Raw genomic sequence first — 24,974 nt, 5'->3', positions numbered from 1 at the left:
ATCTGAAACTGGCAAGAGGGATGCCCACTCCCTCCTGCCTGAGAACACTACCATAACACCCTACCCTAACACCTCACCCAATACCCCCCTTAAGCAATCCAAAAGTCTCACTGTTACACTAACATCTCATCACTTCCACGACAGTCATAAGTTCCATTCTGCCACTCACTATATGATTACTGCTGGTTTTATTTTGGGCCTTGCTTTTAGCACCTAGCATCCAACCCTCTGCCACCCCAGGGGGAAGCAGGGAAACCTATTTTTTCTATTGTTGAGCAGAGCCCTGAAAGCACTAATTATACACACTGCTTTTAAGTAATGAGAAATACAGAGCTCACACTAGTGCCAACAAGCTATCTTGGCAAGTACCGTATTTTTCGCTCCATAAGACACACCCTAGATTTAGAGGAGGAAAACAATAAAAAAAACCATTCTTAACCAAATTCTCCATGCCAGGCTCTGCACCCAACCCCACACTCCTTGCCAGGCTCTGCACCCTGTCCCCCCTCCCTGCCAGGTTCTGCACCCTGTCCTCCCTCTGATGGTCTAGTGGTAGGCCAGGGCAGGGCAGGCAGGCCTAGTGACAGGCAGGCAAGCATCCCCCCCCCCCGTACCTTTTTTTAATCGCTGCGGTCCATCGCTGTATCCTGCGCTGCTGCCCTTTCCTCTGGCTGACTCTTCTGGCAGTGTCAGAGGGTGACAAGGCAGGCGCGAGCTTTTCGTGCTCCTGCCTGGTCCTGCCCCGATACGTGAATGGCTGCCGTCATTTCTCGCAAGTCCCAGACGAGAAGTTCCCCGCAAGATAGTCAGGTTGCCCACTATTAAACAGACTATGGACTTTTCCTCCAGGAAACTGTCCAAACCTTTCTTAAAACCAGCCGCGCTATCCACATGCTTTAAGTCTTAACCTCCACTCACTTGTGAAGCAGCCATGCCTATTGAAGGTTAAGTGTACAGTGCCATAGAAGGCATAGTGGATCAGCCTCTCTTACTCGCAGACAGCAGAGCAGACTCAGCTGGCTGGATCACGGGGATGGGGATGAAGGTGATGCTGAAGCTGAAGTCGGTGGCGGAGGAGCCATTTACTCTCTTGACCGCCATGTTTGAGCCATGCTTACATGTCTCCATGTACACAATTGCACATCAGAGCACGAATCTGGATCCTGCGCGCGCAGTGAGCCAAACAGCTAATCCGACGCTGGCTCTTGACACGCGCAGCCGATCGGACCGCACAACGGGGACGGGGACGATCCAATGGAATGGCCCATGGTAGCAACTCACTCGAACTAATGAAACGGAACAGGGAAACAGCAGAGGTGGAAGCGGCAAGAGCGTCCATCCGTGAAGGAGAATGCCAAGCAGCGAGGATTGGCTGCTGAACCTCCTCAGCGTGGTGCAGGAGCTGTTCAGTGAGCGCGAGGCGATGTGGCAACCCAGAAATCAGGAAGTGGGACTCGGGAAAGACTTAGGCTGTTGGAGCGAGAGGTGGTGGGGGGAAAAAGTGCATCTTATGGAGCAAAAAATACGGTAAACTCAAGTAATATCACCAAGCAGGCAAAAATCTGAACATTTCTCTCCAGAGCTCCACTACCAATTTGTTTGACCTATAGACGAGGAGGGTAAATGCATATTTCTCTCTTGCAGAAGAAAGTCTCTCACGCTTGGAAGGGAATTCTGTGTCACAGTGCAACAGAAGTAATTTGTGAGCTGGCTCTTCATACATCTGAGAAATTAATTATACAGCATCAACAGCGTAACGTGAATCATCCAAAGACCTTCTGCGATGTGACCTTTTATCACAGCATGATAGAATGATGGAAGAAAGGGGCAAGAGAGGAATAATTCATGTCTATAAACAACTAGTCAGAAAAGGGCATCCTTTAAAAGATACAAATCCCTTCCCTGTCTGGTGCTTAATGTGGATACAGTACACAAAGCTAGGCTTCAAGCCAGCTCATCACGTAGCGAGGCAAGAGATATATGGCTCATTTCCGCTTCTGGGAGTAGCCATTTGGCACTAACTGCAATCATGGAGCAGGCCATGATGTCAGCAGGTTGACTAAGATCCCGGGGGGGGGGGGGGGAGATGCTTGCTTGATAACTGAATTCTTGTCAACAAATTAACTCTACATCACAGGTGTCAAAGTCGGTCCTCGAGGGCCGCAATCCAGTCGGGTTTTCAGGATTTCCCCAATGAATATGCATGAGATCTATTAGCATACAATGAAAGCAGTGCATGCAAATAGATTTCATGCATATTCATTGGGGAAATCCTGAAAACCCGACTGGATTGCGGCACTCGAGGACCGACTTTCACACTCCTGGTCTAAAGAAACCTAATAGTCCTTGGATCAGGGGTGTCAAAGTCGGTCCTCGAGGGCCGCAATCCAGTCGGGTTTTCAGGATTTCCCCAATGAATATGCATGAGATTTAATAGCATATAATGAAAAAAGTGCATGCAAATGGATCTCGTGCATACTCATTGGGAAAATCCTGAAAACCCGGCAGGATTGCGGCCCTCGAGAACCAACTTTGACACCCCTGCTCTACATGAACACTCTATATTCTATTGATATTGACCAAGCTTCTCTCTATATATTTAATTTCTTTTCTCCCCTAGTCCCCCATATCATATGTAATCTTTTTCTCATTACATTGCAAATCGCCTTGAGCCTGTACTGGTATGTGTGATGCACAAATACTAAATTAGATTAGATCATCGGTCTCCAGTGCCACAATAAAATGGATACTCTCAGCTAACGGGGGCGGGGGGTTCTCTGTTCAGGGACCCCAAAGTCAGATGCATTTTTGAAATGTTCACAATGAATATTCATGCCAGATTTACAAGTACACTTCCTCCTCCGTATTTGCGGTTTCGATTATTCGGGGGGTTTTGATCCCTGACTCCACCCCCTGATTTACATCACTGAACCCGGCATTTCACTTAGGAAATCGCTGCTCACCGGCGGGTCACGGAGGAAATCACAGCTCCCAGCGTTGTACAGAGCAAATCGCAAGTCAGGTTATTCGCAGTTTATTATCTTTTTAAGTGTTATTTTACCAAAAAACCACAAACAACATGTGAAAAGTTATTCACGGTTTTTCGGTATTCAATGCCATGCTGTTCTCCTATCACCACAAATAGGTAGGGGGAAGTGTACTGGGTTTTCTAATATAATAATAACTTTATTTTTGTATACCGCAATACCATAACAGTTCTAAGCGGTTCACAATAAAGAGACAACTGATAAGCAGTGACGTTACAAACAGTAAGGGTGATCCAGAGACGCAATTATGAAATTACAAATGTATCAAAAAGATAGGACTTTATTGATCTTCTGAAGTTTTGGTAAGAAAAAGCTTTCAAAATAGTTTCATCATATATACTCGAATATAAGACAATCTGAATATAAGTCGAGGTACCCTTTTTCCCTCCCAAAAAGGAGGAAAAAAGGTCGACTCGAATAGCGGGGGGAGGGTGGGTTAATATTCATGTGCCCTGCCAGGCTCTTCACTCAGTCCCCCTCACTCCCTGTCCTGCCCTGCCAGGCTCTTCTTGAGGTTTTCCGACTGCTCTGTGCAGGAGAGAGTGACAAGTTTGGAGTAATAACTGCAGGATGCCAGGTGATTTGGGACATTGACCTGGGAGATGAGAGACAGACTTGCAAAAAAAAAAAAAAGAAAGCAAGTGATTTGGGAAAGGGAATACAATGGCATGGAAAATGTGGAACAATAAAGCATAAATATTATACTTTATGTTATTGGGTCAGAATGGAAAATTGGGTTACACGTAACACTGAACATGAGAGAGATTTCTAGAACAAGAGTTTGAAGCTGTTTGTGCAAGGAAGGTCTAAAATTAACAGAGATCATAGTGGAAGATTAATACACGAGACTGAAACATGCTTCGCTACAGATCTTAGGGTTAACGGCATTGAGCAGAGCTGTGGTGCATGATATCTATGCTTAGAGCTTCAGCCATAGGACACTGGAAAGGAATGCTATTTAGATGTTTCCTTTTGATATGTTGCGAAACCCACGTGAAGTTAGCTAATAATAGGCCACAGCAACAATTGACAGCATTATACTAACACCTGGTGTTGAGTCTGACATATACAGTATATCAAATAGCAGAGCCCATATGGGTTATTGATAACCAGCCCATAGCTTTTATTAACCAAAGATAGTAGAACTAGAAATGTAACAAGAGTTTTTGGAAAATTACTTTTTGTAGTAGTAGGAAATCAAAACATTGGTTATAATATTAGACTAGTGTGTCAGACAGTGAAAAGAGGAAGCTTAAGGGAAATACCATATAAGGAGAGGACTAAGAGACAAGTTGCTTGCTTCCAGATACTATGTATGCATATTTAAAATGTAAGCAGAAAAACGTATATGCAATTAGGATGGAGCAATTACGATATAAGTTGCTGCTTTGTCATTTGGATTTGAGGGTTGTGGATTTGAGGGTGGTGTGACATGACATAAGAGATACCACACACCCCTCCGGCACAAACAGCTGAAATCTGTGCCATTTTTGTTTGCATAATAAAATATTTTTCATTCCAACCTTTGTGTCTCTCTTCAGTTTTTCTCTTTCCATATTTTTCATAGCTATTATTATAGAGTTGGGGAGCACTCAAATCTGAGGGACCCTCATCTCTGAGAAAGTGAATAAGGACAGATTCTTCAAACTGTGGGGAGCCACAAGCACTAGGGGTCACTCGGAGAAATTGAAAGGGGACAGGTTTAGAACAAATGCTAGGAAGTTCTTTTTTACCCAGAGGGTGGTGGACACATGGAACGCGCTTCCGGAGGATGTGATAGGCCAGAGCTCTGTACAGGGGTTCAAGGAAGGTTTGGATAGGTTCCTGGAGGATAAGGGGATAGAGGGGTACGGATAGAACTTGAGGTAGGTTATAGAAGTGGTCAGAAACCACTTCACAGGAGCGGACCGCTGGGCGAGATTGACCTCTGGTCTGACCCAGTGGAGGCAACTTCTTATGTTCTTATGATTGGCTGCTCTCATTTCCAATGTTGGGGTTCGGGGTTGCATAAAATCTCAATACTCTCCACCCTGCCCCCTCCGTCCATGCCAGGCTCTGCATCCTGTCCCAACTCCCTTCCAATGTCCTGCACCGAGCCTGCCGTATGATCTGGTGGTCCAGTGGTAGGAAAGGAAAGGAGGGATCCCTCCCATCTCCTGTCCCAGCTGACTGACAATTTTTAAAATCTCACTCCTGCTTCCTCCCGCATACCTTTGTAAATCCCTGGTGGTCAAGCAGTGTACTGGGCAGGAGCGAGCTTTCTGTGCTCCTGCTCCATGTTGAGTCCCTCTCTGAATGGCTGCCTCAACTTCTCGCAGCCCAGCGGTGTACCAGGCATGAGCAAGTTTTTTGCACTTGTAGCTTGTTGAAAGCCGCCGGAGTGTTCGTGCAGTCGCGTGCATGTGTGGGCGGAAGCTTCTCCTCTGACGCAACCGGAAGTTGCGTCAGAGGAGAAGCTTCTGTCCACACATGCACACGACTGCACGTACGCTTCGGTGGTTTTCAACAAGTCTCAAACCTTAAAACGCACCACGAAGGTAAGGGGGGGAGGGAGTGAGGGAAGGAGATAGATAGATTCAGATAGGTAGGAAGGAGGGAGGGGACCACGCACGTTCCCTCCCTTAACTGCGGGGACAAGGCCATTCACCGTTCCACGAGGCGGTGGATTGCCTTGTCCCCAAACCTGCGGTGCGCACCTTTCCCCCCTCCACTGTTTTGGCGGGTTACCCGCGGCTACTTGCGGCTAACCGCAGGTAACATTCACCGTGTCATTCTCTACTTGCAGCACCATTCAGAGGAGCTCAGCATGGGGCAGGAGCACGGAAAGCTCACTCCTGCCCAGTACACCACTAGATGAGGAATTTAAAAAGATATGCGGGGGGGGGGGGGGGGGGGTGGAAGGTAAAAAATTGTCAGAGTCGGCCAGGACAGGAGACAGTGGATGTGTTACAAACTACTGTCAGTTATTCACCAAATATTGTATTCCAAGTTTCCAAGTTTATTATACAGTTTGATTAATAGCCTAATCTATATTCTAGGCGATATACAAAATAGTACGAATATTTAAAAACATAGGTAAATTATTACATAGACAAACAATATTTCAAAAACAAACAACTATGAAAAAAAAGAAAAAAGAAAAAAACAATATAGAAACAATAAGAAAATTCTTTAAAGGTTACAATCTGTATTAATTTCAATATATAAAGGTAACAACATTAGGAGGGAAGACGAACATATTCCTCTGTTCCAACTTGTTTTCATAACTTGTGGCAAGTTTATCAAAACGCAAGAAGCTGGAGATCTGCTGGGGGAATGTTACTAACTAGTCTAAAGGAAAATAGTATTCGTTATGTGAAATCTAAAATATCTCTTTTCCATTGTTGGTAAAAACCTATGGAATTCCATCCCAGGAACAATGAAATTATGTAAAGATAGTACGTCATTTAAGAAGGGAGGGGGTATTTCTTTGTATGGTTCTATTCCGTTATGAAATGTTGGTTGGGTGGGGGGTTTTATTGTATGGATTTTGATTGATTATAAATGCATATATGATTAATATTATTTGTATAGGTGGAGGGGCATAATCGAAAAGGACATCTAAGTCCGTTTACGTCCATCTCGCAAGTCGTCGAAAGTTAAAAAGAGCCTAAGACACATTTTCGAAAGAGACGTCCAACTTTTTTTTACTTTCGAAAATTGTCTAATTATACGTTCTGCTGATCTGATCGTCCAAGCCACTAAATCGTCCATCTTTATACCACATTTCCGTCCAACTTTCTGTTCAAGTCCAAAACGCCTAGAACAAGTCCTGTTGGACATGGAAGGGGTCTGCAAAGTGATGGACTGCACACCCAGACATGCCACCTAAATAGTGGGGTACCTTACAGGGCACTGCTGTGAACTTCACAAAAAGGGTGCCATGGCTTCTCCTCACTACAGCTCCCTTATAGGTGATGGTGAGCCCCCCAAACCACCTCCAGAATCCCCTAGACCCACTTATCTACCACCCCAATAGCCCTTATGGCTGCAGGAGCCATTTATATGCCAGTCAAAAAGGGTTTTGGGGGTGTATAGGGCAGTGCACATGTTTAAGTATCAATGCAGTGATTACAGGGGCTTATGGGCTTGGATCCTCCTCTCTATGGGTCCCTAACCCACCCCCAAGACGACTTAAGCTGCCTCTGGGCTGGACGACTAGGTTTTCCTATGCCAGGCAGCCAGGTGATGATGGTCTGGAGGCTGAAATTTAAAGTTGTGAATATAATTTTTATGGGGGTGGGGGAGGGGTGTTGGTGATCACTGGGGTAGTGTGTGGGGGTCTGTGTTATGTGTTTGAAGTGCTTATCTGGTGACTTTAGGTGGGTTTTTGTGACTTAGACCATGTTTTACATGGTCTAAGTCACAACGTCCAAGTTCCGTCTAGGCTCTGTTTTAAACTTTTGGATATACATGCTGTACGACTAAGTCTAAGCTGGCCCACGTCCTGCCCAACTCCCGCCTTTGACACGCCTCCCGAAACGCCTCGTTTAGCTTTGGACGTTGAGCGGCACTATGAAGGCCTAGGTCATTTAGAAATAAGTCCAAAACCCGGTTTTATTATTGGCACTTGGACGTTTTTGAGAAATGTTCGTCCAAGTGCCGACTTAGGCTGGTTTTTGGACGTTTTTCTCTTTCGATTATGAGCCCCATACTGTATTGCATTTTTGTTGGTTTTGAAACTCAATAAAGATTTATAAAAAAAAAAAAAAAAGAAATTACTAAAAACGCAACCATTCATTGATGCCTTCCTCTAAACTCAGTGAGTTTCTTTTTCCAGATTTCAGTAAATTTTGGTATTAAGGGGAAATTGGAAAGATTAAATTGTTTCAATTGTTGTATTTTATGATGTTTTTGTCTGTGTTTATAATTTGTGTATGTATGATGTTTGTACATCGCTTAGATTTAAGCGGTTCATAAATTTTGAAAATAAATAAATAAAAATAAATCTCAGCCAATGGCTGCTATCATTTGGGGATGATTCCTGAAAGGAAAATTAGTCACTTTATGCTGTGCATTACAAACCTGTTATTGCACGGGAAAGTGATTGAGATCTGCACCAACTGTAAGGAAAGGGGTATATGCTGGATTTAACATTTCCTAGACAGATGCCTCCTCATATTCACACAGCCAAGGGAAGTAAATCCTCTGGACTCGTTACTGCACATTCACACACTCCCAATAAGTTGCCACAGGTAAACAAGCCAAGCACAACCTGCGCCCATGAGCCCGTCATCCCCTGCTCTCCCCACATTCTAGTACCACTGCTGCAGCTTGGAAAACATGGACAGACCCGTCACGCATGACAGTCATTGCTATCTACCCTAGAAAATCCCTCTCAAGTTATAGCAAGGCTTCAGGAGGATGCTCGCTCACTCACCCCATATTAAGATAAAGGTTGTTTATAGGTATCAGGCATACAATATGAAACTATAATATATGAAAATGCAGCTTCTCACTTAGCCTTTGGTAATCTTCCAGCAGGAAACTCCATTTTCTGGTCTTCATGTCTGAGAGGAATTAAAAAAAAAAAAAGAGAGAAGGGAATAAGTCATACCCTACCAGTCTTCTTCACCTCAAAGGACTGCTGCATAACCTACCACATCTGCCACCTCAGGGGTGGGACACTGTCTAACTCAAAGCACAAATTCTCAAGGTAAAGAAGAATCTGCATTAGCAGCAGGCGTGAAAATACTTTCACCTAAGAGTCCAGCATATGAGTTGGCTCTACTCAAAGGCCTTCCTTTCCACGTGTGCTCAGAGCACGAATGCAGCACACCCTGGAGAACACCTTCAGTATATATATATATATATATATATATATATATATATATATATATATATATACACACACAATAGCAGTGTTCCCTCTAAGCTGTGTCAGAAAGGGAGCACATACATCTAGCAACTGCACCCACAACATTTTGAACATAGACTATATTGCACTCAAAGTTGACGTTGAAAATTTGCACCCAAAATGTAATTTTTCTGGGCACACAGGCCAGCAAAAATTAGAGAGAACATTGTACAAAGAGCTCCCCTGGGAGAACGGTATAGAAAATTGAATAAATAAATAAAATACCAGTACAGACTCGTCAAGTGCTTAATATGGCTATGGTGTTTAAAAGGACAGGAAGGAGTATGGATGGCATTATCAGTATAGGCAGGAAGGGAAGTCTTCCATAGGCTGGGGGGGGGAAAGAAGCCTTTGGACAGAGGCCGGCAAATTGTGACTGCAGGGCCTGGAAAAGAGAAAGGAAGGTGGGGGAGAGAGGAAGGGAAAGATGACCAGAGTGAGATTGACTGCTGGGGGAGGGGGGGGGGGTCGAAGCAGAGATGCTGAGAGTGAAAGGCTCCTCTAGGGAATTTCACTAGGTAGCAGCTACTTTTACTTATTCTTCAAGCCATTCTCTGTCAAGCCATTCTCTGTCAGTCACACCACTAGGGGTCAGATGCCACTTAAGTAACAGTGTGATGCATTTCAAACCTCGGTTTGCGAGTAACCCGGTTTGCGAGTGTTTTGCAAGACGAGCAAAACATTCTCGCAAAACGTGTCTCGCAAACCGAGTGTTGACTCAATTTGCGAGCACCTCCCCGATAACCGGCATCGCTCCCCCCCGCTCGCAAAGGGCCCCCTCCCGCTCGAATCGGCACCCCCCCGGCACCCCCCTGGCTGACCAACTTTAACTCACCCCCTCTTTGGCACCGTCACGCAGCCCACAAGTGCCGGTGCCGCTTGAAGATCTTCTTCCCAGTCTCTGCCGGCTTTAAGCATGCATCTGCGCATGCTCAAGCCCTTCTAATTCTCCCTCTCGCCGAGAATCTCAGCAGATGCATGCTCAAAGCTGGCAGAGACTGGGAAGAAGAAGATCTTCAAGCGGCACCGGCACTTGTGGGCTGCATGCCGGTGCCAAAGGAGGGGTGAGTTAAAGTTGGTCGGGCGGGGGGTGCCTATTCTCACGAGGGGTGCCGGATCACGAGCGGGGGGGGGGGGGGGGGAGCAGCGCCCTGGCCTCGGGGGGGAGGGGGTGTGGAGTTTACATTATTTCCTATGGGGAAACTCGCTTTGATAAACGAGCATTTTGGATTACGAGCATGCTCCTGGAACGGATAATGCTCGTAATCCAAGGTACCACTGTACATTTGAAACTTTTGAGCCTTAGTACCAATCATCACAGCTTCCACAACAGCTATTCATGCATCTTTTAGTAACATTCATAATTTTAATACATTTAAAAAAATACAATATAAAAGTAAATCTTTTCTTCTCTCGTCTTTTGCTTGGGCTTGAAACAGAGTCTAGAGTATGTTAACTTTGGGGCTTGAAAAGTTGAATTAAAGCATTTGAACCTCAAAGAAGGAGGTGGGGGGACGGTGAATATTAAAGTAAACCAGTGGGGGAAGGAGACAAAAAGCATTAAAGAGACCATGGTAGGGATGGAAGAAATGTGAATGAAGTGGAATGCTTTAATATACAGTAAATCCCCGCGAATTTGCGGTTCGCAAATCGTGGACTCAGTAATTCGCAGTGTTTTCCAACCGCCTCTTCCTGCTACTAAAGTCATGGTTACACCAATCAGGAGCTGCTTTGACACGCTATCTGGTGTATTAAAGCAGCTCCTGATTGGTGTAACCATGACTTTAATACCAGGAAGAGGTGGTCGGAAAATGTGCCCGGCTTCATAAGAACAATTTAAGCACCCGCCGGCACCCCAGCTGCCCTCTCCTACCTTAGATTAGCTGAAAACCCATATTCGTGATCTTTCAAAATTTGCGGGTGTTCCTGGAACGGAACCCCCCACAAATTTCGGGGGAGTACTGTATTACATTTCTAAATGGAAACCCTGTACCCACATTCAGTCCTGCACAGAATTGTGAGCGAATGTCAAAGAAAACTGCCTGCGATGTCCTGACAGCAGACCCGAGGTCCAGCTGCCTATGCCTCTGACTCGTGCACTTTTATCCTACTTACCATAGTTCCTGGAGCTTATCTGTTTAAATGCACCGATGCTGTCTGGATGGTAGCCAATGTCTACCTCGAAGCGGGATCGGGAGACGAGCACACACCTCCCTCTCAGGATGGCAGACGGCTTTTGCAAGTTCTTGCACATCAGCAGCATGGTACTTGAGGGCAGAGATGCCTGTGGGAAATCCTTGGCATCCATCCCCTCCAGAGGCTGCAAAGTCACTGAAGGAAGGCACTGCACCGCTTGCACTAACGAGGACAAAAACGGAAGACAGGCTTACCCAAAGATCCTCTCACAATTCTATAGAAAGAGCTCAGTGATTTATGTTTTTATTTTTTCCTGTAAGCAATTTTGCATAAAAGACTTCATATCTTTTTACATTTTTCACATTCTGTTGTCTAAAAAAAATACAATTCGAAAATTGAAAGTGTTGCGTGGTGACTCTCAACCCAGATTATTAGGATGCACCCAACCAGACAGGTTTTCAGGATACCCATAATGAATATGCTCGAGATAAAATTTACATGCACTGCCTCCAGCATATGTAAATCTATGTCATGCATATTCATTGCGAGTATCCTGACATCCATTCTGGCTTGGTGTGTCCCGAGGGCCGGATGGAAAGGATGTTGTGGAGATCAGTGGAGCAAGCTCATACTTTTAACACATTCAAAATTGTATTTTTTAAAACAGCAAAAAGAGGGTGTGAAGACATTTTCAAGGCACAGTTATAATACCATTGTCAGTCACTCCTTCGCTCTTAGCTCATCTCAGCCCAGTACAAAGCAGTAGAGACAGTCTGTTGTCTATTCTCCCTGCTTTCTGTTAATTTCTCTGCTAAGGCTACATGACTGCTCCAGATCACCAGAGACAAACTAAGCCAGTCCTGGTTTTACCTCAGTATGCATAGATGTGTATCTGTGATTGATTGATTTTTAAAGAAAGGTAAGACTTGAGTTCTCACTGGTTCAGGAAATCTAGGAGTTCTAGACCTATTCTGTTCAATATGTTTGTGAGCAACATTGCGGAAGGTTTAGAAGGTAAGGTTTGCCAATGTCACAATCACCAGCCTTCATAAGTCCCTTGTCAAGGCTGGCTTGGAGAAAAGCCAACAGCACAAAACCAGAGCTGAAAACAGTTTCACCTTTTCCTGGGCACATCACTACTGGAAAGTCTGCCAAGACTTAGTGTAGGCCTTCTCCCGGATCCAAAATTTGTCTGCTGAGGAAGTTGGCTTGAACATTGTCCACTCCTGCTATGTGTGTCACTAAGAGCACCTGTAGATGGTGTGCCACCCACCTGAAGAGCAAGCAGGCTTCCAGAAATGTACTCTTGGTGCCCCCCTGGCGATTGACATAGGCCACTGCTTTAGCATTGTCCAAGAAGACCCAGACCACTTGGCCTTCCAGAGTCTTCCGCAGTTTCAGCAGAGCCAGCCGAGGTCCCAGCCGGTTGATCAACCACTTCCTCTTTTTGGGCAATCAACACTCCTTAAATTGGCTGATGATTGCAATGAGCTCCCCAGCCAAGGTTTCCTCAACCACTTAGGATGCTACACAGAGCATGCCCTTGGTGAGGGACTAAGAGCAGAGCCACCAGTCCATGCTGGCCCAGGCCTCCATTGTCCAAAACAGAGACTTCTGTAAAGAGACCAACGCATGCTGGAGAGGATGCAAATGGGCCCTTGCTCAAAGAACCACATCTATTGGACTGCCATAGAACGTAGGGCTTGAAGATAGTTTCATGCTGATGGAGCTGGCTTGATCAGGCCGATTGCGAAGCTTCCGTCTGTGTACCTCTGGAAGATAGACACAGCCGGCAGCCATGTCAAACAAGAACCCCAAGTACTCCAGGGATTATGTCTTAGACAAATGGCTCTTTCTGTAATTCACAATCCAACCCAGATTTTCCAGGACTTGGATCACCTGATCCACCATACACCAATCCGAGGGTCTCCAATAATCAGAACCTTTCTTTGGCACGATGAAGTATATGGAGTATCTGCCCGAGCCCGAGTCTTCGGGTGGCACAGGCTCTAAGGCCTGAATGTCTAGCAGCCGTCTCACACTGGCTTGCACTCAGGTCGCTTTTTCTGTGCACCCCACGGGAGAGTTAAACTAATCTGTTTGAGGCCGAGCAAATTTCAGCTTGTAGCCACTCTGGATGATATCCAGAACCCAGCAGTTGGATGAAATCCAAACCCATGCCTGCGCAAAATCTAGAGCTGGCCCCCCAATCTGAGAGAGGCCTCCCCTGACTTGGAATCACTGCAACTTCTTGGAAGAGGGAGCAGCTCAGCTGAAGAGCCAGAACAGGCTTCAAAGCACCAGACTGGAGTCCTGCATCCCCCAATAGAGTGGGTGTGTCCTAAGATAATAAGGGAACAGTGAAAGACTTATCATCTGTATCTGCATCCGTAATGTCTCCCATGCCTTGGTCAGTGGTAGCCTGTGAAGCAGGAGCATTTTGGGAGATCGTGCTCCCACATGTGGTGCCTGGAGTGGTTCCAGCCTGAACTGCAACAGGAAGGCTTTCAACATCAAATTGATGAATTCCAGGGAAATGCTGAACCAGGCGAAGCTGAGTCTCCAGAAGAGGATGCCAAACTTGCATCTCTTGGGTGCAAGGATGTCCACACCTTTCTGCACAGAACAGATGCTATTTCAGGGCCCAGAAAAGAAAATGGCATAAACCAAAGGGCTTGCCACCCGTTCTACAGCCCGAGAGCACAAAGGAGAGGCTGAGCGGTGTGGCATGTGGCACAAGGATGCTCCACCGGTGCACAATTTGTGCAATTCTGGCATGTATTAGTTGGTAAAAGAGCCATTGGACTTTATCCCCTCCGGTTTTGAGGCCAAACAAGAAGATTTGAAGGTATAGGAGACTTTTGAAAAAAAAAGATCATTAAAATCCAAGATGACCGTTGTCAGATTTTTGGTGCCAAAACCCACTATAAAACGGCTAAATAGAAAACCAAAAACTGGCGATTTTAGGGGTGAACATATACAAACATGCAGAAACATTCAAATTGCAATTTACGGATCCCCCCCCCTCCATCTCACAGGCTGTAACTGCCTTACTCACTGTGCTGCAGCCTGCCTCAGCACCCTAAGGTAGCTGAAAAAGAATAAGAAATCACTGCCTCATCCAGAATGAATCTCCAACGCTCAATCTTCAGGCTGCCAGTTAGACTCAATGTCTGACTGAACCCCACGCCCCTGCAGACCGACAGATTCACAAAGCTAAAATGAGGTGGGCACTGAGCCTTCTATGGATGCTCGACAGCCTGCGCTCATACCCCTGCTAAGCAGTAGGTGAGTAACACTACTGGGGATGACCCTGAGCTCCAAAAATGCTTCTGCAGGCTGGCTAACAAGTACCACAAGGATTGGCCTGTCAGCTGCAAACAACATCAGCTTCTTCTCCGTGCAGGTAGAGCTGAACCAACATATAGGGAAGCTCCAAGCACTGACAAACAGAAGAAAATCTAAAATTAATTCTAATAAAATAAAGAAAAGAAAAGAGCAGAGCAGAACAGAAACACTTCCTCAGGTTCACATGTAGAAGGGAAAAAACTGTAGATGGCAGTAGAGCTCTCAGTGAAGGAGGGATACAGAAAAAACCTGGAGTGGATTCCTTCTGCAAAGGCTCATGGCCATGGGAAGATTACTTGCTTCTCCAGAATGACACACCTATTGCACTGGAATACAGGATTATGAGGTGCCAGAACAGAGTAGCTATGCTCTGTAACAAAAGATGTTTTTTGAAATTAATTTGCAGCAACATATTTTTCTTTGTCATTATCTTTGCTGTGTTCCTTTCAATTTATTGCAATATCACAGAAATACAATGGGTTTCACTGACTTTTGTTTCATACACAACTATTCTGATGCTAATGTACAAATTTATATAAACCTCAATCGTCAAACTGCAAGACATTTGTCCTTCACAGTATACAATCAAAGAAATGAAAACACCAACTAAATAAAGTCCACTGATGCCAAGAACAAAAAAAGAACTTACTGAGATCATTGTAGTCCTCCAGGTTGAAATTCCACATCTTGGAGACGGGATCTAGAACAGGAAATGTGTCTGCTGTCAGTTTGGGGTGCTCCCTTCTCCACATTAAAACTTTGGCTCTAGCTATTACTGAAAATAATAGAACAGCTCCTCCAGCTACACGCTAATGACGTAATTTTATGAAGATGCACGAAACATCTTGTGATGCTATCAGCTAGAAATACAAATCTGTTTCCTCATTATAGTTATGATTTCGTACTGACTAGCAGATTTTGCTATTTGGCTGAATTATGAATAAAGGGTTCTGAGCTTTAACACAGCATAGTCATAAGAGCAGCAATGTGAAACCAGAGATCACGTGTCTATTTCAGTAGAATTTAGCACAGAAGAGTTCTAAATGATTCATATTTGCATTTAACTCACTATTCAGCTGAATACAGATAATGTATTTTGGGCTGAAATCAAATTGAATATGAATATTCTGGTACAGTCCTAGCCCAGGGGTAGGCAATTCCAGTCCTCGAGAGCCGGAGCCAGGTCAGGTTTTCAGGATATCCACAATAAATACGCATGAGATAGATTTGCATCTCAAGGAGGCAGTGCATGCAAATCCATCTCATACATATTCATGGTGGAGATCCTGAAAACATGACCTGGCTCCGGCTCTCGAGGATTGGAATTGCTTACCCCTGGCCTAGCCCATATGCCCAGCTGCACAGATAGTGTTCCCAGACTTGCTGGAGAGGAACATCTACAGAACACTCCAGTCCTGGGTTTTAGAGGAAACCATGGTTTATAGCTGGCTGGAACAGTGAGGCTAAGAGAGAGACAGAACCTTCCAAATAGGTAGGCTCTGTGCACTCTCTGTCTGAGCTACAACCCAGTGATCAGTGATGTTTTTCAGCAGTGGAACTTTGGCATTCTGCCATAAACAGGCTGCTCATCAATTTGGAAGTAAATAGCAGTATTTATTCTTTATTTTCCCTTGTCTTAGCTTTAAAAACCATTAAACCCTGGCATGTCCAGTCTACCACTGTCAGGCTATTTCTTTACAAGTGGACAACACTGGCTGTACACCCACATCGTGAAGCACATAAACCAGGGGTGTCCAATGTCGGTCCTCGAGGGCCGCAGTCCAGTCGGATTTTCAGGATTTCCCCAATGAATATACATGAGGTTTATTTGCATGCACTGCTTTCATTGTATGCTAATAGATCTCATGCATATTCATTGGGGAAATCTTGAAAACCCGACTGGATTGCGGCCTTCGAGGACCGACATTGGACACCCCTGACATAAACACAAGAAGAATGACTATCTCTAATTCTTCGGTGGAAGGGGGAGGTTGCTCATTGGCTTTGTCCTGCTTCCTCGGACTTCTAACTCAATCAGCACCAGACTCTGTTGAGCATGAAGGCATACAGTGCTATAGTCCAGCGGTAGGCAATTCTGGTCCTCGAGAGCCGGAGCCAGTCCAGGTTTTCAGGATATCCACAATAAATATACATGAGATAGATTTGCATCTCAAGGAGGCAGTGCATGCAAATCCATCTCATACATATTCATTGTGGATATCCTGAAAACCTGACCTGGCTCTGGCTCACGAGGACCAAATTGCCTACCCCTGTAGTAGTCCAACTATCTGACGATGTTCCCTCCTACTTTGTGTCCTCTTCCCCCCTTGCTTTACACATCAAAAAGACAATCCTCAGCTGAGGTCCCAGAATGCTGGGGTTGTGAACCCTACATCCAAACAGGCCTCCTTTTATAGAACTCCCAGGGAAGCCTATTTACAGCCATTCCTCAGATCAGCTGCTCTTAGCTGTATCCTTCTCCTCCACTGCCAATTCCAGACTTCATACCTTTCAAAAAGCTGCCCCCTATGCCTGGAATAAATTATCTGTTTTATCTGCCAAGCCCTGTCTCTTGATTAAAAGCAGACTGAATGCCCACCTTTGTGATTTAACCTTACTCCTCACTGCCCTCAACTCACCACCCTAGCCAGCAGATTAACCACCCCCCCCTAACTGTATCCCCCACCCTGGCATCCTGTTTATCTGTCTTGTCTGTTTAGATTGTAAGCTCTTTTGAGCAAGGACTGTTTCCTTCGTAGTTCTATACAGTGCTGCCTACATCTGGTTGCGCTCTAGAAATAATTAATAGTAGTATGCTATAAAGGAAAGTAGACGTCACAGAGGCGGTATAAATCCTCGCACCTAGATTGCTAAAACAGGCATGTAATCATGACATTCTATAGTTTGCAGACAAGATTGTGCTCCTTGCCCACGCTTCATTCATGTGTACCTGTACACCCACCTTCAAATTATGTGCCATCAAATTTAAGCCCCAACTTACAGCACAACACTTAGCTAGAATACCATCATCAATATACTTATGTGCACACATACTATTTGTATATCCGATTTTATTCTGATCATTTACATGCATTCTTGGTACCGTCCTTATAGAATTACCCCTTAACTTAGGGGTGTCTAACTTCAGCTCTCGCCAGGTCGGGTTTTTAGGATTTCCCAAATGAATATGCAAGAGATCTATTTGCATACAATGGAAGCAGTGAATGCAAACAGATCTCGTGCAAATTCATTGGAAAAATCCTGAAAACCCAACGGGATGGCAGCCCTCGAGGACCGCCATTGGACAACCCTGCCTTAACTGTTGCTATTGCACAATGACTTCCCAGTTAGCCCTGACCCAGGAACTGAACCAAAGTTCCCAATATGACAATGCACTCCATTACTCAGCCAGCCAACTCTGTTAGGTTAATTTCAAGTCCCTTTGGCAAATGGCATCTACCCCACCAACCCAAGATGGGACACGTGAAGGAAATAGGGCCAGATAGCAGGCAAGCAGCTAGCAAGGAGGAAAAAAACACCCCAAAAGAGGCCTCCCAGCATGTAAAATTCAGAAATGTGCAAAAAAATGACAAATGACATAGGAGAAAATCTTTGCAGGGCAAAGTCAAATAACCCCCAAGACAGGTGAAATATCTTTTTTTTTTTCAACAGGAAAAAGAATACCGCAACCCAAAGAATTCTGGGAGTCTCAGTAATTGCTCAGGCCAGGATGCATATACACCAGAGGTCCAGAAAGAGTTGTGCCTTGCAATCTCAGCCCAGAACTGTTACTGGTGAGCTAGGTAAGAGATTATTAAATTATTGGGGGGAGGGGTAAATCTCTAGTGCGTTATTACAACAGAGGTTGGCACACAAAGGGAGCTGAAATCCAAAAGGAGGACCAAGCTGCCAAGTCACAAAAATACATTTGGAAAGGATGGTGCAGATGGCTCACTGTTAAGGATCCGCATATGAAAACCAAAAACTTGAGTTCAGCTCTCATGCTTAGTGTCCCTACAATAGGTCCTATTAGAATAGGTCTCCCAAACCAGGGAAGATGTGTCACATTAACACTGGACCTTTCAAAGACCACCACTGAGTACTGTCGTCAACCTTGCAATGAGAACCACTACACACTAGGAGATTCCCTTACCATAATTCCTGCTGGGCAGAGTCTTAAACAAGGAAATAAGTTCTGCATTATAGCCAACTTCCACCCGGAATCGATCCTCACTGTGCTTCATGCACTTTCCTTTAAGAGCATTTGGAACTTTTTTTAAAAGCACAGTGCCTGAAAGCGCACCCCCACTGCTGGCACTGGACACCTGAGCCTTGCCATCAGTTAATGCCACATTCTCACCAGCTGCAAAAGGCTTCAAAGCTTGCTTTGCACCATAAAAGTGGGAAACATTAGTGCCATTCTTTGTCTCAGAATCCCTCTTCATTTCGGAGTTACAAGATGATTCCCAATCAGCAGAGTTCACACACTGACTTTCTTCATTGCCGACACACTCAATGCCATTTTTATTCAGACTGAGCATGAATTCTGTGCTGCTAGTCTGCTCAAGGGTGTTTGAATCAGAGAGCATTGCTGCTGTAACCTTATTAAACCCGGATGGATAGCTGGGCTGTAAGAACTCTGGATGAGAAGATGTCTGTTGAACTTTGTTGTGACTATCAGATCCCACAAAACAAGGACTGGAAGAGTTCTGCATAGATCCCACAGGCTCAGACCTTGAATTGTGGCCATCGAGGCTGGTGCCCACTGCAGGATTGCTCCGCTGTGGAATTCCATGAGGGCGAACTGTTGGTTGCTGCACCTCTGCAGAAGGAGGCTTTCCTTGGATGGGACCAGTTGGGTTGTGTGTGTTCTGATGAAGAAACTCACTCCGATTCCCTTGTTTTACGTATTGCTGCTGCCAACCTTCTAGACGATTTGAACAAGTCTGGTTTGCGGTCTTGGCCAACACTTGCCCTCCATTTGGTTGTTTCATATCCTGCGGCTTAGCTGCCAGCCTCTCTGCCCTCCGAGCCAAGGCCCGTTGCCTGTTCTCTTCAATCCTTCTCTTCTGTTCTTCTGTGAGACTCAAAGACATCTTCCACAACTAAAGAGAGTCCTCAATGTTTAAGTGAAAGTGTTATGCCAAGCATAATCCCATTTCTTCTGGGCAGGGACAAGAAAAATAATTTGTTCTTCCAGCATTTCAGGCTGCCCCTGAACTGGTTTGCAAAAGCTACAAAACTCTGTGCATTTTTGTCTTCTGGAAGTCAAGTGATAAGAAGTCTCCACGTCACATGCTCTGGCAAGCTTAAACCACCCATTAGCCGACAGAGTGAGACATATTTGATTTTAACCTGTTGAGAGTAAAAAAAAAAAAAAAATTAATAAGCCCAAAGTTAAGACATTTTAACATAAGATCATCTCAACATTACATTAGCAGATACCTTTAAAAAAAAAAAAAAAAAAAAAAAAAAAAACTTTCCAAGAAAAAATGAACAGATATCTACTGTTAACCTATTTGGGTGAGTGAGGAAATACGCAAAGAAAAAATAGGGACATGCTTAGTAAAAGAATAGCCTGGACATTTTATTTTTGTATCTAAGGCCGGTACTGGACAGACTTGCACGGTCAGTGTCCCATATGTAGTGATTTGGTATAGAATGGGCTGGGGAAGGCATCAATGGGACCTCCACTAACTTGGAACATGATGATGTTACTGGCCAGACTATGGTAGATATCCTGCAAACAGGATGGTTGAATAGGCTGGAGTGAGCTTGGACGGCAACTTCAGCATTTGGAACCTAGGACAATACCAGGTGGACTTTACAGTCTATGGCCCAGAAATATCAAAGAAGAGACAAGTTGATTTAATCAAGTACTGTATTTTTAATACATTGAACAATAAGCAGGTACTCTAATCATAAGTAGTTTCCCCATCAGTCCCAGTGGGCTCACAATCAAACTATGGTACCTGGGGCAATGGAGGATCAAGTGACTTGCCCAGGGTCACAAAATTCTGAGGCAGCAATTCTAACCACTAGGCCATCCCTCCACTGCAGTAATGGGCATACAGCTCACGATCATGTAACTTCACCCTCTATTCGAGTCAGCATTCCAGAAGGCAGGGCTGAAATGCAGTTATATAAATCCTTTTCAGAATTCAGAAGTACATGCATATTTTAATCCCGCAAAATTATGTACACCAAGTAGTAAGCTTTCATTTTTCTATGTTTCTATATGGAAATGTAAGCACATTTTCCTAGAGCAAATTTGAAAGTGGAAACATACAAGTATTTTCATCATGAAAATGAAGGAATTCACTTAGAAAGAAATTAATCCCCTGCCCCAGTTCAAATTATCAAATTACTATACACTATGTAATACAGTTTTTGTTCCTGGGCAGTGAGGAGCTGATTCTAACTTCCCCCCCCCCCTTTTAAAAAGCCGTATTAGGCTTTTTTATTGCCGGCCATGGTGGTATTAGCTCCGACATTTATAGAAATTCTATGAGCATCGGAGCTAATACTGCTGTGACCAACGATTAAAAAAAAAGTCTAACACGGCTTCGTAAAAGGGGTTAATTGGCAAAATGCCTTTAATAGCATAAATCAATGTTCTTCAACTGCCGGTCCGCAGGAAATTTCTGCCGGTCTACGCAGGGCCGGCGAGATTGATTAACTTCAATTTCCTGCCAGTCCACGCAGGGCCGGCAAGATAGACGAGATATTTCCAGCTGGTCCGCGCTGGGCCGAAGAGATCATGGGGAGCCTCCGAGAGTGGCTTTCTCCCCTCTCTGCACCTCTCCTTACTTACCAGTGCAGCGATTCACGAAGGCAGCCTTGGGGCTTTTGCCGAGTCGGGGACATCTCTGATGATGCAACTTCCTCTTTCCTCAGAGGCGGTGCGACTCAAAGGACCCGAGGCTGTCTTCCTGAATCGCTGCGCTGGCAAGTACGGAGAGCTGCTGGGAGGGGAGAAAGCCACTGTTGGAGGCTGGGAAGCTGCTGGGCAAGGGAAAATAAAGGGACAGCTTCTACTGGACCTGGAGAGGGAGAAGGAGAGATGCTGCTGGGAGGGGAGGAGGGAAAAGAGTCTGGGAAGCTTCTGGACAAGGGAAAAAAAGGGACAGCTGCTACTGGACCTGGAGGGAAGGAGAGATGCTGCTGGGAGGGGAGGAAGGGAAGAGAGTTATTGCTGGACAGGAGGAAGAGGGAAGGGAGAAGGAAAAAAGGAAGGAAACAGCTGGCAGGGAGATTAGAGGAGGGGAAGGGGAGAGACAAGCATGAGAAAGTAGAGAGATTGATGATGGGAAGGGGTCAGCAGAGAGGGACAATGATGCTAGATCTGGTGTAGGAGAGATAAAAATGAAGAGAGCAGTGAAACTGGAATGAATCATGTAAAAAGGAGAGAGGGGGCACAGGCTGGATGGAAAGGGGAGAGGGGCATAGAAAGAAGACAGATACCATATGGAAGGGGGAGAGGGCAGACAGTGGATGGAAGGAGCAGATGCTTGACTGAAGAGACAGAGAGGGCAGACGCTGGAAGGAAGTGAAAAGAAGATGAAAGCAGAAACCAGAGACGACAAAAAGTTAAAAAAATAATTATATTTCTATTTTGTGATTAGAATATATCAAATTTGAAATATATATCCTGCTAGAGCTGGTGTTAGACATAACTGGGGACTGCAAAGCCCAGGCAGTGCTTCTTTAGCTTCCAGCTGGCCAGGGGGCAGTTGCCCTAGTTGCACTCCCCTAACACTATCCCTGTCATGTGTGACTACAGTATTCTGTTAGCATTATATTTCTGTGTAGCATGGCTTATTCAGTTTTCTTGATAGTAGATATGCGAAGGGGAGGGGAGACGGGTTTTGTTGATCCTTGCTCTGTATTATTATAAAATGACAATTGTACATTATATTGTTTCTTTTTATACTTTAATAAAATACATTCAATATAAAATCATTCAATATAAAATCATAACTGAGGCTTGTGCGGATGGGTTCAGATGATTTGTGGGGACTGAGCTCGCAGAGATGGGGCGGAAAGGGGTTTTTTAAATTTTAGTCCTAGTAGTTTGCCGGTCCACAAAATAATTCTTTTATTTCTGCCGGTCCACGGGTGTAAAAAAGTTTAAAAACACTGGCCTAAATAATTGGGGAAAAAAATTAATTGGGCGATGGGCGCCTATTGGATGGTGCTTAGCAGCACCTAACGCCTAAGTGGGTATTTCTATGGGCAACCTAGGTGCCACTAAGCTCAATTCTCCCAAAATGCAGGCGCCTGAAATGTAGACGGCAGGCATCTGGCGCTGTCTACAGAATCACATAGGGTTGCCATACGGCTGCAGAAAAAGAGAGGATGGCTTGACACATCCAGGTTTTACTTCTATTGGAAAGCAATGGAAGTAAAACCCGGATGTGTCAATCCATCCACCCTTTTCTTGAGCCATGTGGCAGCCCTAAGGGCTCCTTTTATGAAGCGGTTTAACGTGCGCTAATTTGCCGGCCGCACTAGCCGCTACCGCCTCGAGCAGGCGGTAGTTTTTCGGCTAGCGCGGGGGTTAGTGCGCGCGATAAAGCCACTAACACAGCTTCGTAAAAGAAGCCCTAAGAATGAGCCCCCCAAAACCCAACTAGTTGCTCAAATGTTCAAACCAATGCAACATCATGACTTATAACGGTGGTATTTACACATAAACAGACAATTAGGTGCATTTCTGTTATCTAATATAATAAAACGCTAAGCACGCATGCGCACACTACCACTGTGTTGCCTGATCTGTAGTTCCGTGGTCGGCAGAGTGCGCATGCGCGCATACAAGGGTCCCTCACTCCGTCTAACATAGCAGTCTCGGCAGCGACTCCCCCCTCCCGTGCTCACTTCGTCAAACCGGCCGGCAGCGCTGGACTCCTTGCTCTTCACCTCTCAAGCTGCGGTGTCGGCTCCTCTCACGAGCCTGCACCAGCGTCAGAGAAGGTTTCCGATGCTGGCAGGGATCATGAGAGGAGCCGCCACCGGCACTTTTAAACTTGAAAAAAAACCTTCGGCCGCAGCGGGCCAGCCCGCGGGAAGGGAAGGGGGGGACCGAAAAAGAACAGGACTCCAGCAACTGGAACGCAGGCTAGACCACGGGAAGGGAAGGGAGAGGGGCCGAACGGAGCAGGCCAGATCGTTAAGAGAAGGGAGGGGCCGAATGGAGCAGGACAGCTCACGGTAAGAGAAGGGAATGGGGGACCTGAATAATAACTAATAATAACTTTATTCTTATATACCGCCAACAATCTTGCGACTTCTAGGCGGTTTACAATGAAGAGAAACTGTGCAGACATCGAATTACAGAGTGTAGCAGTGAATATCTGATAATAGCAACAATGAAAATAATAACAACAGTTTATATACTGCAGGACCGTGGAGTTCCATGCGGTTTACAATGAATTAGAAAAATTCCATAAATTGAAAGGAACATTCATAGTTAGAGATTAGAGGTTAACAGTTTACAAGATCTAATGAAGGGAAATACCGCTGCTGCTTCTGCAAAGGAAAGTGGGAGGGGGAAGGAGGGAAATGCTGTTGCTGCTGCACAGGGAAATGGGGTGAACATGCTGCTGCACAGGGAAAAGGAGGGAAATAATGACAGACAGATAGCGGGAGGGAGGGAGACAGAAAGAAAGGAAGAAAGACACAGGGGCAGGGAGAGGGACAGAAAGACAGATAGAGAAAGGTGGCCAGGGAGAGAGACACACAGCGGGTGGGAGAGAGACAGAAAGACAGACAGACATATATTCTAGCATTAATGTAACGAGTTTAATGACTAGTTTACGTATAATTGGATGTTTTCAGTTATATAAATGTGTGAAAAAGACACGATTCAAATTCCATAAAAGAATTCCTGTAAAAACCCTCTGACTCGAGACGCCCAAGACGGAACCGAGACTAACATCTCGCTGGGGAAGAAAGAAAAGCACAACTCACCGCCAAGCAACAGAAAACAGCCGGGCGGCGCTGACGTGACCCCTGAACTCTGCCCTCACCGACGGCAACCAAGCGACAGGCAGAATCGCGCACCAATCCCCAGGCAGAAGGACAGAGGCCCGCCCCTTCTGGGCGCGTCGGACTGTGAGAGCTTCCGGGAGCGTCAGTGACGCTGCCTATGAACGTGAGGGGGAGGGGGCGTGGCAAGCACGCGTTTGCGACTACCTCGGCTCGTGCTAAAATAGTAATGGCGGCGCTTCCGGGCTAGCTTTGTTTTGGCTGTATTTATGGGTTTTTCCCTCCTCTAAACAGAGTTTAGGGCGCCGTTGGGAGATCAGCTGTTCAAGTTTTTTTACCTGTGGAGGGATGGCTTACTGTCTCTCAAACGTTTTTAGCTCGGGCACATTAGAATTGAAATGATAAAATTGCAAAACCAACAGGAAAAGGACTTGTGCATATAGAAGTCTATAGTTTCTTACAGTACCCTCAGATACCTGAACTGTTAAATCATTGACGATTTCTGATAACAGCATATACAGGCAAGAGCTATCATTTCTGTATTTATAATAAATATA

General features: G+C 45.2%; 1 protein-coding gene across 3 annotated transcripts in view; it reads right to left on the bottom strand.

The window, feature by feature from the left end:
- Positions 1-24,555, bottom strand: part of SMARCAL1 (SWI/SNF related, matrix associated, actin dependent regulator of chromatin, subfamily a like 1) — a 128,808-nt gene extending 104,253 nt beyond the window's left edge. The window contains exons 1-6 of one of the 3 annotated variants that reach the window (XM_033946644.1): positions 24,248-24,359; positions 20,400-20,555; positions 18,581-19,782; positions 15,077-15,127; positions 11,059-11,301; positions 8,546-8,596 (exon numbers count right to left, since the gene is read on the bottom strand). In XM_033946644.1, the coding sequence (XP_033802535.1) occupies positions 8,546-8,596; positions 11,059-11,301; positions 15,077-15,127; positions 18,581-19,523 (1,288 nt within the window). In that variant the 5' untranslated portion in view covers positions 19,524-19,782; positions 20,400-20,555; positions 24,248-24,359. Of the gene's footprint in view, positions 1-8,545; positions 8,597-11,058; positions 11,302-15,076; positions 15,128-18,580; positions 19,783-20,399; positions 20,556-24,247; positions 24,373-24,399 lie in introns of those variants that run through there. The other 2 variants (XM_033946643.1, XM_033946646.1) reach the window with 2 other exon arrangements.
- Positions 24,556-24,974: the final 419 nt, after the last annotated feature.

This window comes from Geotrypetes seraphini, chromosome 5, assembly GCF_902459505.1.
Source record: "Geotrypetes seraphini chromosome 5, aGeoSer1.1, whole genome shotgun sequence".
Classification (NCBI taxonomy): domain Eukaryota; kingdom Metazoa; phylum Chordata; class Amphibia; order Gymnophiona; family Dermophiidae; genus Geotrypetes; species Geotrypetes seraphini.
Note: the sequence above shows the minus strand (reverse complement) of the source record. Positions and strands in the feature narration are given on the sequence as shown.